Genomic DNA, 15,726 nt, shown 5'->3' on the forward strand with positions numbered 1-15,726 from the left:
AAAATTTGGATCTATTTCCATTCTCCATTGTAGCAAATGGGATTTATTTCAGTGAATGGGCCGATAAGGTTAGTGTTATGGTTCGAGTCATAGGTAGGTTCGGGTTAAAGATAGGGTTAGGTTTATGTTTGGGTAAGAAGTATCTTTTACATCATACTGAAAGGTATATTCTTGCTATATGCATGCTCCACCTAGCTCCAGATAATAACCAAAGTGTGGTGTTCTGTACCAATTGAACTTCCCAAATTGATTTAAAGGCAGACTAATATAGTATGCATTACAGTAATCCAGCCTCAAGGTTACTGTGGCATAGAGCCCCAGGTACAGATCAGCTGGGTTTGAGTAGGGAGCCATCTTCTGGGCTCAATGAAGATAGCAAACTGGGTTGGTTTGTTTTTTGCAGCTGTATTAATCTGATTTTCCAGTAATAATGTGACCTCTGTCCCAACAGATCTCTAAAATATATTGCTTGATATTCAGTCAGAAGATCTCTGAAAATGTGCTTATGTACCCATTTTATTTCCAGCACAGATTGAATGTTTAACTATCTAACTTTACTATAACAATTATGAGTTTAGAAGTGAAACAATCAGCAAATAGATTTATAGTGCCATCCTAAGCAGAGATATATCTTTCTAAGCCCATTGACTTGGATAGAGTTAAAAGGATGCACCTCTACTTAGAAGGGCACTGTTTTATGTATAGTGATGGATTCTACAACACTCTTCCATTAAACAGAGTCTTGATAAGAGGAAAGGAGACTTTTGGTCCAGAATGACTCTGCAGTTAGTTGAAGGGAATCACAGAAGCCAACATATCATGTCCTGCTGTTCAAAGCTACTGCATTCTCCTTAAAGCAGGAAATGCTAGTTAGAAACTCATGAACTTCGTTTTATCAATATTAAAGTTCTCCATTATTATATATGTATGTATGTTGTCATTGTTATGATTTTGGTCATGAATTGATTAACCTCAACATGACTATCACACTTGTTTTTCATATTTTTTCTAAGGCTCTTAATGTGGCATACATGGATTTTCCCCATTTTATACTCAGAACAAGTAAATGAATATTGCAGCATGACCAAGGCCACCCAGCAAGCTGAATTTGAACTCCATAGCACAAAATCAACACTATATACCAGGGGTTTCAAACATGTAGCCTGGGGGCTGAATCAGACCCCCGGAGGGCTTCCATCAGGCCCCGGAGCAACTGGCTGTCATCTGCATCCTTCTCCCTCTCTCTTGCTTCCTTCTGCGTCACAGCTTGTTTTGCAAGGCTTGCTCAGTCGCACAGGAGCTACAGATCAAAACCTCAATTTTCTCCATCGGCTGAGGCTTCTCCCTTGGAGAGGACGGGGGGAGCTTGCTTTGCCAGGCTCTGTGAATTGCACAGCAGAGCTACTGAGCCAAGCCTCTCTTCCTTCTATAGGCTGGTCTCCTGGGGAAGGAAGGAAAGAGCCAGAGCTTCCTTTGCCCAGTTCCCTGGATCTTACGGGAGAGATACAAAGAAAGCACTTTAAGACCAACAAGTACTAATGTTTTAAGCATGCTTTATTTATTTATTTAAAATCTTTAATTGTGTTTGTCTGTGTCCTTTATAGAGTTTATATTGCCACTATCTGGCATTACATTTTATGACACACATGGCCTGTCCCGACAAGGTCTCATTTGTGCCAGATCCGGCCCTCATAACAAATGAGTCCAAAATCCCTGCTGTATAATGTGCCCAGGACTGGCCCTGCCGCTAAGCAAACAAAGTGATTGCCTAGGGTGCCAGCCTTCTGGGTGCGCCAAATAGGGTATGCCCATGTGCTTTGGTGATGTTATGGGAGGGGGGGTTTGCCAGAAGTTAGCCTTGCCTAGGGTGCCAGATGGTCTAGGATCGGCCATAGACTGGGGCCCAAAAGTACGTCATGAAATCTCTGGAAACCGTCTTTCCTCTCTTCAACTTTTCACATTCTCATTTCACCCTTTTTGTGACAATAATGGTGAGGGGAGCAATTTGGCAACTAGTAACTTTATGATAGTAGTTGAAGGGGTGGAGAATATGTGGGAGCTGTTCAGCATGCCATGGAAAAACCAAGAAGGCTAGAAAGAAGCAAGCATGTACATTCACAGTCTCTGTCCTGGTTTGAGAGCCGGTTTGGTGTAGTGGTTAAGAGCAACAGACTCTAATCTGGAGAATCAGGTTTGATTCCTTACTCCTCTACTTGCAGCTGCTGGTAAGCTTGGGTCAGTCACGACCTCTCTCAGCCGCACCTACCTCATAGGGTGCCTGTTGTGGGGAGAGGAAGGGAAGGAGATTGTAAGCCACTCTGAGATTCCAAGTGAAGAGCAGGGTATAAATTCAATCTCTTCCTCTTCTGGTGCTGCTGCCACAGCAGCCCAACCTCTTGCCCAGCCTCCTGCTGTGACAGATGTAGAGCACTGAGCCCTTTGCTACCAACCTTGTCACTTTCACCTGCCATCCTCATTCATCTTTACAACCCCCCAAACATTCCTCCTCAAACTGACTCTGGCCCAGCTTGGGTATCAGAGTGGGGGCCGCTGCACCCATTGTATGATGATTGCTGGTTTCTTAAAATAACTGATTGGGCACTGTAGAAAATGGAACACTGGAGCAGATGGGGGCCCAGGTCATAATTTGCCTCTGTCTCTCTCTCACACACACCCTTAGGCCAGTATGAAGTAAATTTGGACATTTGGATTACAAACCCAAAGAAGTTTGGAACCATCGTGCTACACTGCACTGGCACTGGTTTTGCAATTCTTGAATAATCCTTGCTTCAGAAGTTTGCTTGCAGCAATCAGAGGTCTTTGTAAATATTGTTAATTTATGTTAGTTCCCATAGACAAGAGCCAGTTTGGTGTAGTGATTAAGTGTGCGAACTCTTATCTGGGAGAACCGAATTTGATTCCCTACTCCTCCACTTGCAGCTGTTGGAATGCCCTTGGGTTAACCAAGAAGGCTAGAAAGAAGCAAGCATGTACATTCACAGTCTCTGTCCTGGTTTGAGAGCCGGTTTGGTATAGTGGTTAAGAGCCAGTTTGGTGTAGTGGTTAAGTACATGGACTCTTATCTGGGAGAACCGGGTTTGATTCCCCACTCCTCCACTTGCACCTGCTGGAATGGCCTTGAGTTAGCCATAGCTCTGGCAGAGGTTGTCCTTGAAAGGGCAGCTGCTGTGAGAGCCCTCTCAGCTCCACCCACCTCACAGGGTGTCTGTTGTGGGGGGAGAAGATAAAGGAGATTGTAAGCCGCTCTGAGTCTCTGATTCAGAGAGAAGGGCGGGGTATAAATCTGCAATTCTTCTTCTTCTTCTTAACCATAGCTATTGCAGGAATTGTCCTTGAAAGGGCAGCTGCTGAGAGCCCTCTCAGCCCCACCCACTTCACAGGGTGTCTGTTGTGGGGGGAGAAGATATAGGAGATTGTAAGCCGCTCTGAGTCTGATTCAGAGAGAAGGGTGGGGAATAAATCTGCAGTCGTCGTCTTCTATATTTTGTCTGCTTTGGAATGAAGCAATTTGCAGTTTTTTTGTTGCACAGTAGTTTCAGGTGGTTAGATAGCCAAACATAAACCTACTACACTTGGTTTGTAGTAGAAGAGCAAGATTCAGGTCTGGTAGCACCTGTAAGACCAACTAGATTTCAAGGGCATAAGCTTTCAAGATTCAAAGAAGCCCCAGTGAGAATACAGTGTTGCAAGAAGGAAGTCAGGATGAAGAGGAACAATGCAAAATGTAATCAGCTTGAGACTGCTGTGAACTTGGGTTCATTCACAAATTCAGATCTATGGACTCTCCTCCCAGGGCTGAATAGGGACATAGGGTTCTTATTGCATTAAAAAAAGGTAAAGGTAGTCCCCTGTGCAAGCACCAGTCGTTTCCGACTCTGGGGTGACGTTGGTTTCTCGTTTTCACGGCAGACTTTTTATGGGGTGGCTTGCCATTGCCTTCCCCAGTCATCTACACTTCCCGCCCCCCCAGCAAGCTGGGTACTCATTTTACCAACCTCAGAAGGATGGAAGGCTGAGTCAGCCTTGGGCCAGCGATCTGAATCCAGCTTCCACCAGAATCGAACTCAGGTCATGAGCAGAGCTTAGACCTGCAGTACTGCAGCTTTACCACTCTGTGCCACGGGGCTCTTTGGAATGACTGCTTATTGCATTACAGATGCTAATTTTCAGCCCCTGAGCAATTCTCCCCTGCTCTAATCAAGCTGATTGCATTTTGCATTATACTTTTGTGTGCTCCTGACTCATTTTTGCAAAACCCCTCTCAGCTTTTGACTTGGATATAAAAGCTTGAGGATCTCCATTCCTGCTTGTATCTAATGAAAGGCTCTATGACTATGAAAATTTATACCCTGGAAATCTCGTTGGTCTTTAAGGTGCTACTGGACTGGAATCTTGCACTTGTTACACATAAGATGCATTGTGTGAATGAGACCACTTTTGCATATTTAAATTGCATATGTCCAGGCAAATAGGTGTGAAAAACCTCAGCTTGAGACCCTGGAGAGCCGCTGCCAGTCTGAGAAGACAATACTGACTTTGATGGACCAAGGGTCTGATTCAGTATAAGGCAGCTTCATATGTTCATATGTATCCCATGATTCCCTCTCCTACCCAGAGACTTCAAGGAAGCCTGTGTTGTTCTCCTACCCACATTTCATTCTTATAACAACACTTCTGGTAGGTTTAGCATGAGAGAGAAAGACAGAGAGAGGCCCGGCCAGGGCCAAGAAACAAGCCTCCTAGCAAAGTGGGGAATTTGAACCTGCGTCTCCCCATGGTGCAGAGTGGTAAAGCTGCAGTACTGCAGTCTGAACTCTCTGCCCACGACTTGAGTTCGATCCCGGCAGAAGCTGGTTCAGGTTGACTCAGCCTTCCATCCTTCCAAGGTCGGTAAAATGAGTACCCAGCTTGCTGGGGGGAAAGTGTAGATTACTGGGGAAGACAATGGCAAACCACCCCGTGAAAACATTGTGAAAGCAATGTCACTCCAGAATTGGAAACGACTGATGCTTGCCCAGGGGACCTTTCTTTTTCCTCCCCAGCCCTGGTCTAAAACTATAACCATTATAGCATAGACCACACTGCCTCCCTCTTGCTTTTATCAAGTGTTGTCTATTATTTACTGCTGAGTGGGTATTTACTGCTGTGAGTACAAGCAAATAGCTATGGAGAAATGTCCATAGCATTTGAAATACCTTACCATCTATGTACAGAATAGTATAGCAGATGTAAAACGTAATTTGGAGCACATTAAATAAACAAAAAACCTTGAAACAAATCCTCTGTGTGGAAGGTCAAGTGTGAACTTCCATTAGGCATTCTGTAGGCTAATAGATTAAGAATAAATACGGTCTGTCTGTCTGGAGAAATAGATTAATTTGAATGCAAGAGGAAGGGGAACCTTTTAGAATCAACCTGCCTCCTGTTTCAGTCACCTCATATTTTCTCTTTAAAGTGTTTGTAAAAGATGACCTTCTGACCTCCAAACCAAAAGTGACATGTGATTGCAGGGCCTCCTCTAAAAGCAGCCTCTAGAATTGGATACCCAGATGGCTAAACTTGTATATGAATGAGAAGATAAATAATGGAAAGTAAGAAAAGGGAGTGGGATTTTTAGCTTCCCAGGAGTTTGAGCACATTCAGCTTTCCAAGTTCTAGTCTGATAGTGGCCTGAAAAGCTTCCCTTCCCCAGAGTTATTCAAGGCACAGGATTCCTCTGAGCTTTTGCATTTGGTCATCTTCGTTCAGATTCTCAAAGCTGCTATCAGATATTTGTAACATTTATTTTCAGTTCATATTGCAGTCATGTCTTTTCAAACTCCTCTTCCAGTTTTCTAGACAACACATCGGAAGAACATAAGAAGAGTTCCAGCTGGATTAGACAAGTGTCCAACATCCTGTCTCCTCACACAACCAGTTACTGTAGATGGCCAATGACAGGGCATAGAGGCCGAGGCCTTCCCCTGATACTGCCTCCTGGCACTGGGATTCAGAGGTCAACTACCTCTGAACATGGGGATTCCCTTTATCATCATGGCTAGTCACCACTCCTCCATTAATCTGTCTGATCTGTCCATGCCTGAGCTGTGGACAGTATTCCAAATGAGGCGACACCGTAGATCTGTGTAGGGGCATTGTGTGCATGTGCAAGCTCATTTTCTCCTTGATAGTAAAACCAGCAAACGTGACTATTTATTTACTTACTTCATTTATACCCCACCTTGCTCACCAGTGGGGTCTCAAAGCATCTTACATCATTCTCTTTTCTTTTGTTTTTATCCTGACAGTAACACTGTGAGGTAGAGTAGGCTAAGTGTGTTTAACTGGGCCAAGGTTACCCAGTGAGCTTCCACAATGGAGTAGGGATTTGAACTTGGATTTCACAGATCATGTTCCAGTACTTTAACTACTACACCACATTGGCTGTTTTTTCTTGACTGCCGTAGCAAGAAACTGCACTGTTTCTGGAGGCCCCAAAGAAAAAATTGCTTGTAACGTATGGGGACAATTAAGATATTATGAGACAGGCTTCTAGAATTATGGTAGTTAGTCAACTATGCAGCATACCAAATGGCCGGAGAAAGCTGACTAATAAGGAATAGATTGTTCTAGTGTGTGTCCTAAGTGGGGTTAGGGGTCTTATATGTTTCCTTAGCTGGCTAGGCCTGTGAATATTTCATCAAGTTGCAAGAGACATTGAAACAGTCTTGAAACCCACGTGCTGCATTTGCTTTTGCCCTGTATAGATGTGGTTTCAATATAAGCCAAAAGCTGTTCTGACCTTTTAAATTCTAATAAAAAAAATGTGCAATGTTATTTTGGAGTCTGTCAGGCTCAATAAAATACAGCAGTTAGTTTCCCTGAAGCAGCTGAAAATATCAAGACACTGCTTAATCCATTGTATCTCAAAGCTGTGGGGAAAATAAATAAAAATGTGCTTCGAAGTGCTTAAGGTGCCCAGGAAAGCATTAACTGAGCGGAAACAAAAAATGTCTTTCCCAGGGATGTGGATTGGATAACACGAGCTGAACTTTATAGAATCTGCTTGGAAAGTGGTGGACTAAGTGAACATTTCTCAGAAAAGAGGTTTTTAAATGTAAAAATAAACGTATATAAACTGCAGTTGAAGCATTGAAAGTGGTGTAGTAATCCCATGAAAAGCACTTCAGCAAGTGGTTATGGTAATAGCCCAAGGTTAACATCTGTAGCCGTTTTCTTAAGTAATAAATACTAATGGTTATCATGTATGCATATGTACCTTGGCAAAATCATAGATAAGGTAAAATAAAAGGAATTTGGGGGCAAGGCTGTGCCAGAGAAGAAGAGAGGGTGCTTCTTTAGCCTAGCTTCCTGTTTGCAAACAGTGGTTTTGTTAATAGCAAAACAGCCATGTGTTCGCACCTGGAACCAAGGAAAGGAAGCAGTTTGCAAGGGATACACTTGTAGTGATTAAAGCAAGTGCTGAACACAATGTTTTCTTACAGTTGTGATCAGACATTATTAAATTAGAAATTACAGAAAGCAATTAAAGATGTGATCAACATGAAATATATGCATCTTGAAATGTTAGATGATTGAACTGTTGTTTCTCAGAGGTATAGGCCTGATCAAGTCTTAAACTATAGACAAGTTGTATCAAACGCAATTTGAAAACTGCTTTGTTAGTGCGGCAGGTGAATGCAATGTTTTCTGTGGGACAATGGTGACCTCCAGTGGCCAAAGAGGCTAGGTTGTATTTTTTTGTACCTGTAGCAACTGCTGTATTAAAAATGATTAATATTTGTGTTGACTGCTAGTAACCAAATTAAGCAAATAATCACACGTGCTTGCAGTTATGTAATTATAATTATGTGAAATATAAAACACTGTGTGTGTGTGTATGACAATATATATGTGTCAATCAAGGCAATGGAAGATTAAAATGAATGGATGTTTGGAACACAGTTGTTTTTCTTCTCGAGAGCCACTCACAGCTAAGAAAAGATAATGTATATATGGTATTTATTCATGTAATGGTACATATTTCGCAAGGATTAGCTTTTTGGAAAAAATGTAGTCCTACACTGAGTGAAGAGCCCCATGGCGCAGAGTGGTAAAGCTGCAGTACTGCAGTCTGAGCTCTCTGCTCACAACCTGAGTTCGATCCCAGTGGAAGCAGCATTCAGGTAGCCAGATTCAGGTTGACTCAGCCTTCCATCCTTTCAAGGTCGGTAAAATGAGTACCCAGATTGCTGGGGGAAAAGTGTAGATGACTGTGGAAGGCAACGGCAAACCACCCTGTAAAAGTCTGCCATGAAAACGTTGTGATGTGACGTCACCCCAGAGTTGGAAATGACTGGTGCTTGTACAGGGGACTACCTTTACCGTTTTTTACACTGAGTGTGGATATCTGTAGTTTTGAAGAGTATATGCTTGGTAAGTTTCTTTCAAGTAAATCAGCTGGAGAATCATGCTTGCCTATTACTGAGCAGTAGTTGTATTTTTAGCAGAGGAATAGAACGCCCCCCCCCCCCAATACCTTTAATGGCATAACATACACATTTAGACATATATAGAGCAGAAAAAGAAAATTTAAACGTTTGAAATAAAGCATACACACATACATACATACATACATGAATTACATGTAGGGAATAATACCTAAACAATACCAGAACCAAATATTTTGACTGACATTTTTACAAAGCAATTACCCATAGAAATATCACCTATGAGACATATACTAGATGGGGTGAAATCATGACTACGTTGAAACCAAAAATAATTCCTCCACATTTTGATAGTTAGCGGCTAGACAATATATTACTTTATTTAAATATATTTAAAATATTATATCTGACTTGGATAGCCCAGGCTGTCCTGATCATGTCAGAACTTAGACCTAAGCAAGGTCAGCCCTGTTCAGTATTTGGATGGGAGACCACCAAGGAAGTCCAGGGTCACTACGCAGAGACAGGCAATGGTGAACATCTCTTGCCCTGCAATCCCTGCAGAGTTGCCAATAACCCTGTGGGAAAAAATAACTTGAGTGGAAAAAATACCCTCACCTTTGCCATGTAACTCAGGACAGTTTACAGAAATGTCCACAGGGCACATGACACCATTAAAAAACAAACAAACCTGCATAGTCTGAATTACAGCACTCTCCAAAGGAAATTAATTGCTTTAAGCATTAATCATCTGCTGTCTAGAAAGTGTTGACTTAGAAATTATCCTCTAAGAAAAAGCTCACTGAAGCAGTGCAAACTCAAACGGTTCATGGAAGCTGGCTATATTCACACTTTCCACATTGCCACAAGCAATTCTTAAGCAGGAGTTACAAATGAAAATTGCCCAGAATGGACACTCAGAGTTTATCAGATCTCTCATAGTATACATTGTAAGCCAAAATGCCCTCAAAATGAGGTTGGGGAATTGTCAGGTGGACACCTGGCTTAATCAGGATCTTTTTACCTATGTATACAGGATACACATCCAGAAATTAATGCTTAAATTTACCAAGGACTCTAATTAAGTAAAACAATTAAAATTTATTCCAGAAAAATATAGGCATACATACAAGGCAATGTGCTCATAAAAACATACATACAGTCCTAAGAAAAATAGAGATATAGAGACAACACATGGATAGACAAACAGGGTGATAATTACCGATCGTAGTCTTCGAGGAAGGCTCCAATGGCGACGAAAGAGGACGGGCAAAATAGGACCCTCAACTGATCAGGAATCGGGGATGGATCTTGACAGCGGAACTGGGGTACTGCTAGATGCACACCTGTGAGGAGCTGGGTCACAGGTTATAAGGACTACTTTGAGCCCTCAGGGGATGAGAGGTACAGGGGTGGAAAAAGGGGAGGCTCTGTAGTGACTATAAGGGCTGGACTTCCATAGTAGCCAATAGCAAGTTTATTGGTGACACCTAATTGGATGCCCATAACTGACCAATGAACAAGCTTGGGCCCTGGTTACCTGATTGGACTTTCAGGTAACAATGGGCCAAGGGGGAGGCTCCAGGATGACCTTTGGGGAAAATGAAGGGGGGAAATTACTGGGTGGAGGTGTGCTTAAGACTATTAAACTTATCTTAAAAGGTGACAATAGATGGCCAAATTACTACCTAGGTAACACCCGATCTGTACAAAGGAACTTGGCTCGCTGAAGATGGTCTTCATCTTCGATAGGCACCAGTCTTTGTCCTAAGTTCCGTTTGGACAAAGGCTTAGGCGGTCCGGCAGGTTCCACGCCTAAGATAAGCTTGATGGCTTTATGTATAGGTGACATCTGTTGAATATGTGAGCCTCACGCTTCGATGTAATGGAATCTGGCATGTCAGGAAGATAGTTACTTGTGGTGTTAGCCTCCCAAAGTGGATTCTATGGTCAAGGCTGAAAACCGCTTGCCTGGACAGTTCCTGGCTGCGCAACTTCTTCCGGTCCAACGATAGAGATGGTGTTCGCACAAAGTGACTGGAAACCATCTGTTCTCCTTGTTAGCACTCCTCCAGAGACACAGAGCACTGATGTAGCGTTATGGCTGTTAGTACTCATAAGTCCCTGCCAGTTTGGTAGACACAACCCAGGTCCTCCTGGCAGATGTGTGTGAGCTGAGTCTCCAGGCACCCTGGCAGCCAGACGGGTGTCTACGATGTTTGGGAAATAGGGGTATTTTCCTCACAACATTGTGGATTAAAAGTAAGTAGCTATCGAATATTTAAGTGACCCACAGTACACTCCTAAGGAAACACCATTCTAAGCCCATTGATTTCCATGGGCTTAAAAGAGTGTAACTCTGCTTAGGAGTGTACTGTGGATCACTTAAATATTCAACATCTTAAGTGGATCACTTAAATATTGATTTCCATGGGCTTAGAAGGGTGTAACTAGGATTGCATGGTTAGTTTCACAAATCAAAACGCTATCATGGAGATCAGGACTGCAGTACATGTGACATTACAGTTACCACAGAAGTCTGCCACTGAAACAGGCACCTGGCAAGTGTCTCCCAGCCATTCCAGCCCTGTTTGCAGTAGTTTTCTGCATCAACATCCTTGTCTGGGGAAGGGGCAATGTGGCTCACTGGTAGAGCATCTGCTTGGCATGCGGAAGGTCCCAGGTTCAATCCTTGACATCTCCAGTTAAAAGGACCAGGAAGTAGGTGATATAGAAGACCTCTGCCTGAGACCCTGAAGAGCCAACTGTCAGTCTGAGCAGACAGTATTGGCCTTAATGGACAAATGGTCTGGTTCAGAATAAGGCAGCTTCCTGTGTTCACCAGTCCTGAAAATGGCCAGTAGGACTGGTAGCATCCTTCATGGTGGCAGGAATGAAGGCTCTGGTCCTACCATGTGCTGCAGGGCAGTACAGACATACTGATCTTTAGAATGAGAGAATATGATTTGAAGAAGAAAAACCCCTGAAGACACTTTACATCTTTTGGGTTTGTATGTGTGCTACTTTTAGTCTGAATAACAGTATGTTTCTTCATTTATTTCTGCAGGTGCTTGGGTTGCTGGTATGGTCACTGATTGCTGGAACAGAATATTTCCTGTATCCTGTCTTTGGCTGGGTGATGTTTGTGGCTGTATTTTATTGGGTTCTTACACTCTTCTTTTTAATCATCTACATGACAATGACTTACACCAGGATTCCACAGGTGCCTTGGACCACTGTGGTGGGTATACCAGCTTCCCATCTGTGTTGTTTCTTTTAATTACCCTGTCGCTGCAGTGCTTTTTGTTGTGTTATCTTTCATGCCTTTATACTATGAAGACAGGCACTTCATCAACAGTGGGTTTATTTATATAGAAAACAACCCATATGAATCTACATGTCTGCAGGATACTATGTGTATACAGGATGCTCGTTGTTTCAGTGTTCTGGCTCAACTGACAATAGACTGAGCTGTTCTTATTTGCTGCAATTAAATAGGTATGCCATCATGAGAATGGGGCCAAATCCAATCTCCTCACCAAGCTCTCTTTTGTCAGTTGTTTTCTCATTCATCTCAATAGAGGGGATATTATGTGATCGCAAGGTCAAGTAATCCTCCCTACTTTGTATCACAGCAATTTCCTAAAAAGATCCAAAATACCACAAAAGGTAGATTTCCCCCCTCACTAGTATAAGTGCAGAAGCCCCAGTAAATGCCTCAATTTAAAAATCCCTTGAATATTTATTAATATTTTATTTCTTTAAAATATTTGTCATCTTCCAAAAAATTTTCTTCAAGTGGTTTACATCACTAGCAAGGCGCAAATTACTGTCTAGGACAACCAAAGACATTGGGCATTAGTAGGGAAAAGGCGCTTTGCACAGATGGTGGCCCAGATTATACAGGATGCATTGTGAGGAAAAATCCCATAGGCAAGTTCATTCTGCATCACCAATGTGACATTAAAATCAGTTCCAACAGTCAAGAGAGATGATTTTTTAAAAACTGTTCTGTGGATTGATAGATTAGCAATTCACAAAGGAAATGGAATATGCAGATGCACTTTGAGGCAGGCTCTTGGGAATGGACAGGGCGTTGTACAAGAATTGGAGTTGGTTGGGTTAAACTTGCCTGGAGTGTGTTCAGTGGAGAAAGGTGAGCTAACAATCTCTTAAATAAGTTGAGCAACTCCTAAATATCTGACCATGCATACCATAGGCATCTCTGTAAGACAGCCAGGAAGGACTGAAACTAGGCCTTCTACCAGCTAGGCCCCAGCCCCTTACAACTTAAACCACAATCAAAGAGTCATCTGGGCTTCATCCAATTCACCTTCAAGCATCACCTGATTGGACCTTAGCACATGACAGCAGGTGGCCAATCAGGATCCTTCAGGCTCTATAGAGTCCTGATAGAAGAAATAACCTTCAAATCTGGAAGCAGACTGCCAGTATCCAAAGGTTTTGTTGGTGAGTACTGTGAGTAGGCTGAAGTGGTTCACAGCTTTGAAAGGCTTGGGGTGTCAGTGGATTAGAGAGGTTTGGGATGAAGGGTTCAAGGTCCAAGTCTGAATCAGAAGGCAGGACAATATCCCAGGGTGAGCAGGCTGACTCAGGCTGTGATCGTGCACACTAAACAATGCACTTTCAATCAGCTTTCAGTGCACTTTCCAACTGGATTCCACTGTGTGAATTAGCAAAATCTGGTTGGAAAGTGGATTGAAAGTCCATTAATTTTTGTGTGTGATTGCAGTCAGAGTCTCAGGGCTCTTCCTGCACTTTAAAGGCAGCTCCTGGAGGTATTACAACTGCCTCCTCCTCTAAGTCTTTGATCTCTTGGCCTGATGAGGAGTCTGTACTCTGATCTATGACAAAGAGTAAGCCTGCAGGATCCAACCTGAATAGGTCGCTCTAATATCTTGTTTTCAAGAATGCACTTTTTTCAGTGTTCAGATTATCCACCTTACCTTGTCTCTCATGTGCCACTCATTGTGAATGTGTGAAGCATATGGCACAACAGCAGCATAAGACTTACTTGTGAGGAACCGCTCAGCCCAACCTGTGAAGCAGCAGGCTGTGATATCTAATGTTTAATAGAGCGACTTCTTGGAAGGCTGCATTTTGCTGATCTGCTCAAAGAAGGGCCATAACTGCAGACTGTTGTAAGAGTCATTTTTACACAGTGGATCTGCTCCTGAGGAAGTGGGCAGTGCTCTTTGAGAGTCTGTGCAGGCATTATACAGAGCCTGACAATGAAGCAACACAGAAAGCTGCCTTATACTAAATGAGACCATCAATCCATCAAGGTCAGTGTTGTCTACTCAGACAGGCAATGATTCTCCAGGGTCTCAGGCAGAGGTCTCTCACATCACCTTCTACCTGATCCTTTTTATTGGAGATGTCATGGCAAGCAGATGCTCTGCCACTGAGCCATGGCCCATAGCAAGTCTGTCTTTCATGGCAAGAAAGCAGGTACTTTAAATTGGAACATGGGGGAGCCAATCAGTGGTTTGACACATGATGTGAAGCAAACTGCGCCAGCTGTTTTTGGGACCAGATCCGAGGTTAAAGTGTAGCTTCAGTTAGATGCAAACAGCATAAGATGGGTTTTCAGCCAAGGAAAGCCTGCCTGTTATTTACTTATTTTATTTAGTAGGCTTATTTTCCGTTCTTTCCCATAATGGGCTCAGGGTGGATCACAACATAAATTGGACAATAAAAACCTACAATTCAGATTTAAAATACAATAAAACAAAACAGCAGAACAATAAAATGAAACAACGTACATCACTGGCAGAAAGGGCACATTTAATAAAATACAACAGTTTTTGGCCCAAGAAGAAGTGATGGTGTTAATAATCAGATTCAGCACCACAACAAGGCTGTAAAGCATGATGTCACAACAAGGGAGGCTGACTGATGGAATAGTTTATTGTTTATTATGGCAGACTGTGGCTATAGCAGAAAGTTCTCATATTATGCAAGAAGTGTACATAAAATTATATGCATAACAAACTATCATCCTGTTTTTCTTTGCCCACATCTAGGGTCTGTGTTTTAACACAAGTGCCTTTGTTTTGTACCTCATTGCTGCCATTGTAGAATCATCTGCAGTCACCAAAGATTTGGACAGCCACAACTACAACAGCTGGGCAGCTTCATCGGTAAGTTAAACTGTAAAACCATCAATAATATTCAGTCACCTGTATCCTACCTCTCTATTCAACAAAGTCTGAATACCTCCTCCTTTTTGTAGAAAAAGCCCAGCAGGAACTCATTTGCCTATTAGGCCACACCCCCTGATGTCACCATTTTCGCAGAGCTTTTTTGTAGAAAAAGCCCAGCAGAACACATTTGCAACAGGCCACACCCCCTAACATGTTCCTGTGTGTTCCTGCTCAAAAAAAGCCCTGCCTCCTTCAATCTAAGGAGCCTTCTTCCTCTAGCAAAAGCATTTAAGTTAGAGGAATGGAAGGGGAGCATTCCATTAGACAAGAGTAGTTAGCTGTCAAGATTTAAGAATACAATATTTGTATAAATATAACATGTGAAAATATTTCATTGAATGGTTGCACGTAATATCTCAGTATGATTTATGTTGGCAGAAGTGGGCATTGCAGATCAAAGCTTGCAAGCCGCAGAAAACCCAAATGCAACATTCCTTAAACTCATGTCTAAGAACCAATTGGCAAAAGATCCGCAGTGATTTATTCTGCTTAAAGTCAGTGAGATGGTTGCATTAGAAATACTCTCTGCACTGAAGTCAGGATTTTAACAATGATTGCAGCATTCAGGAGTTCTGGAGGACCATGCAGCTGTGAATTGTAGACCCTTTTCATTGTATCTTTATAAATTATTGTTGAATATAAATAATTTTGCTAAATGATTCTTGCTGTTTTCTAACAGTTTGTTTTCTCTTTTCCCTCAGTTCTTTGCCTTTGCTGTCACATTCTGCTATGCTGGAAATACCTATTTTAGTTTTATATCTTGGAGATCACGGACTTTGCAATAAATACTCTCTTGAAATAAATAAGAAAAACATGTAGGTGTAATATGTGTCAAGAAGATCTATACTATGTCACTGAGCTTTAAGTTGTTTTTAAAACAGCGTATATGTAGGGGATTGCTGCACATTCAGAAGAGAACCCCCAATGACTTCATTCAAACCAGGATTTAGTCAACAGGAACATACTGTGGGTTTTTTCTTCTCTCTATAGTGGGCATACTAATGCTTTCTTCCTCATCCTGGTTCACAACAATTATAACTTGGTGTAAT

General features: G+C 42.3%; 1 protein-coding gene across 2 annotated transcripts in view; it reads left to right on the forward strand.

Annotated features, from left to right (window-relative positions):
* CMTM8 (CKLF like MARVEL transmembrane domain containing 8) overlaps positions 1-15,502 on the forward strand; it is a 42,655-nt gene extending 27,153 nt beyond the window's left edge. The window contains exons 2-4 of one of the 2 annotated variants that reach the window (XM_060248828.1): positions 11,518-11,691; positions 14,498-14,614; positions 15,379-15,489. In XM_060248828.1, the coding sequence (XP_060104811.1) occupies positions 11,518-11,691; positions 14,498-14,614; positions 15,379-15,462 (375 nt within the window). In that variant the 3' untranslated portion in view covers positions 15,463-15,489. Of the gene's footprint in view, positions 1-11,517; positions 11,692-14,497; positions 14,615-15,378 lie in introns of both variants that reach the window. The other variant, XM_060248829.1, reaches the window with a different exon arrangement.
* Positions 15,503-15,726: the final 224 nt, after the last annotated feature.

This window comes from Heteronotia binoei, chromosome 10 (assembly GCF_032191835.1).
Source record: "Heteronotia binoei isolate CCM8104 ecotype False Entrance Well chromosome 10, APGP_CSIRO_Hbin_v1, whole genome shotgun sequence".
In the NCBI taxonomy this organism is placed as follows: domain Eukaryota; kingdom Metazoa; phylum Chordata; class Lepidosauria; order Squamata; family Gekkonidae; genus Heteronotia; species Heteronotia binoei.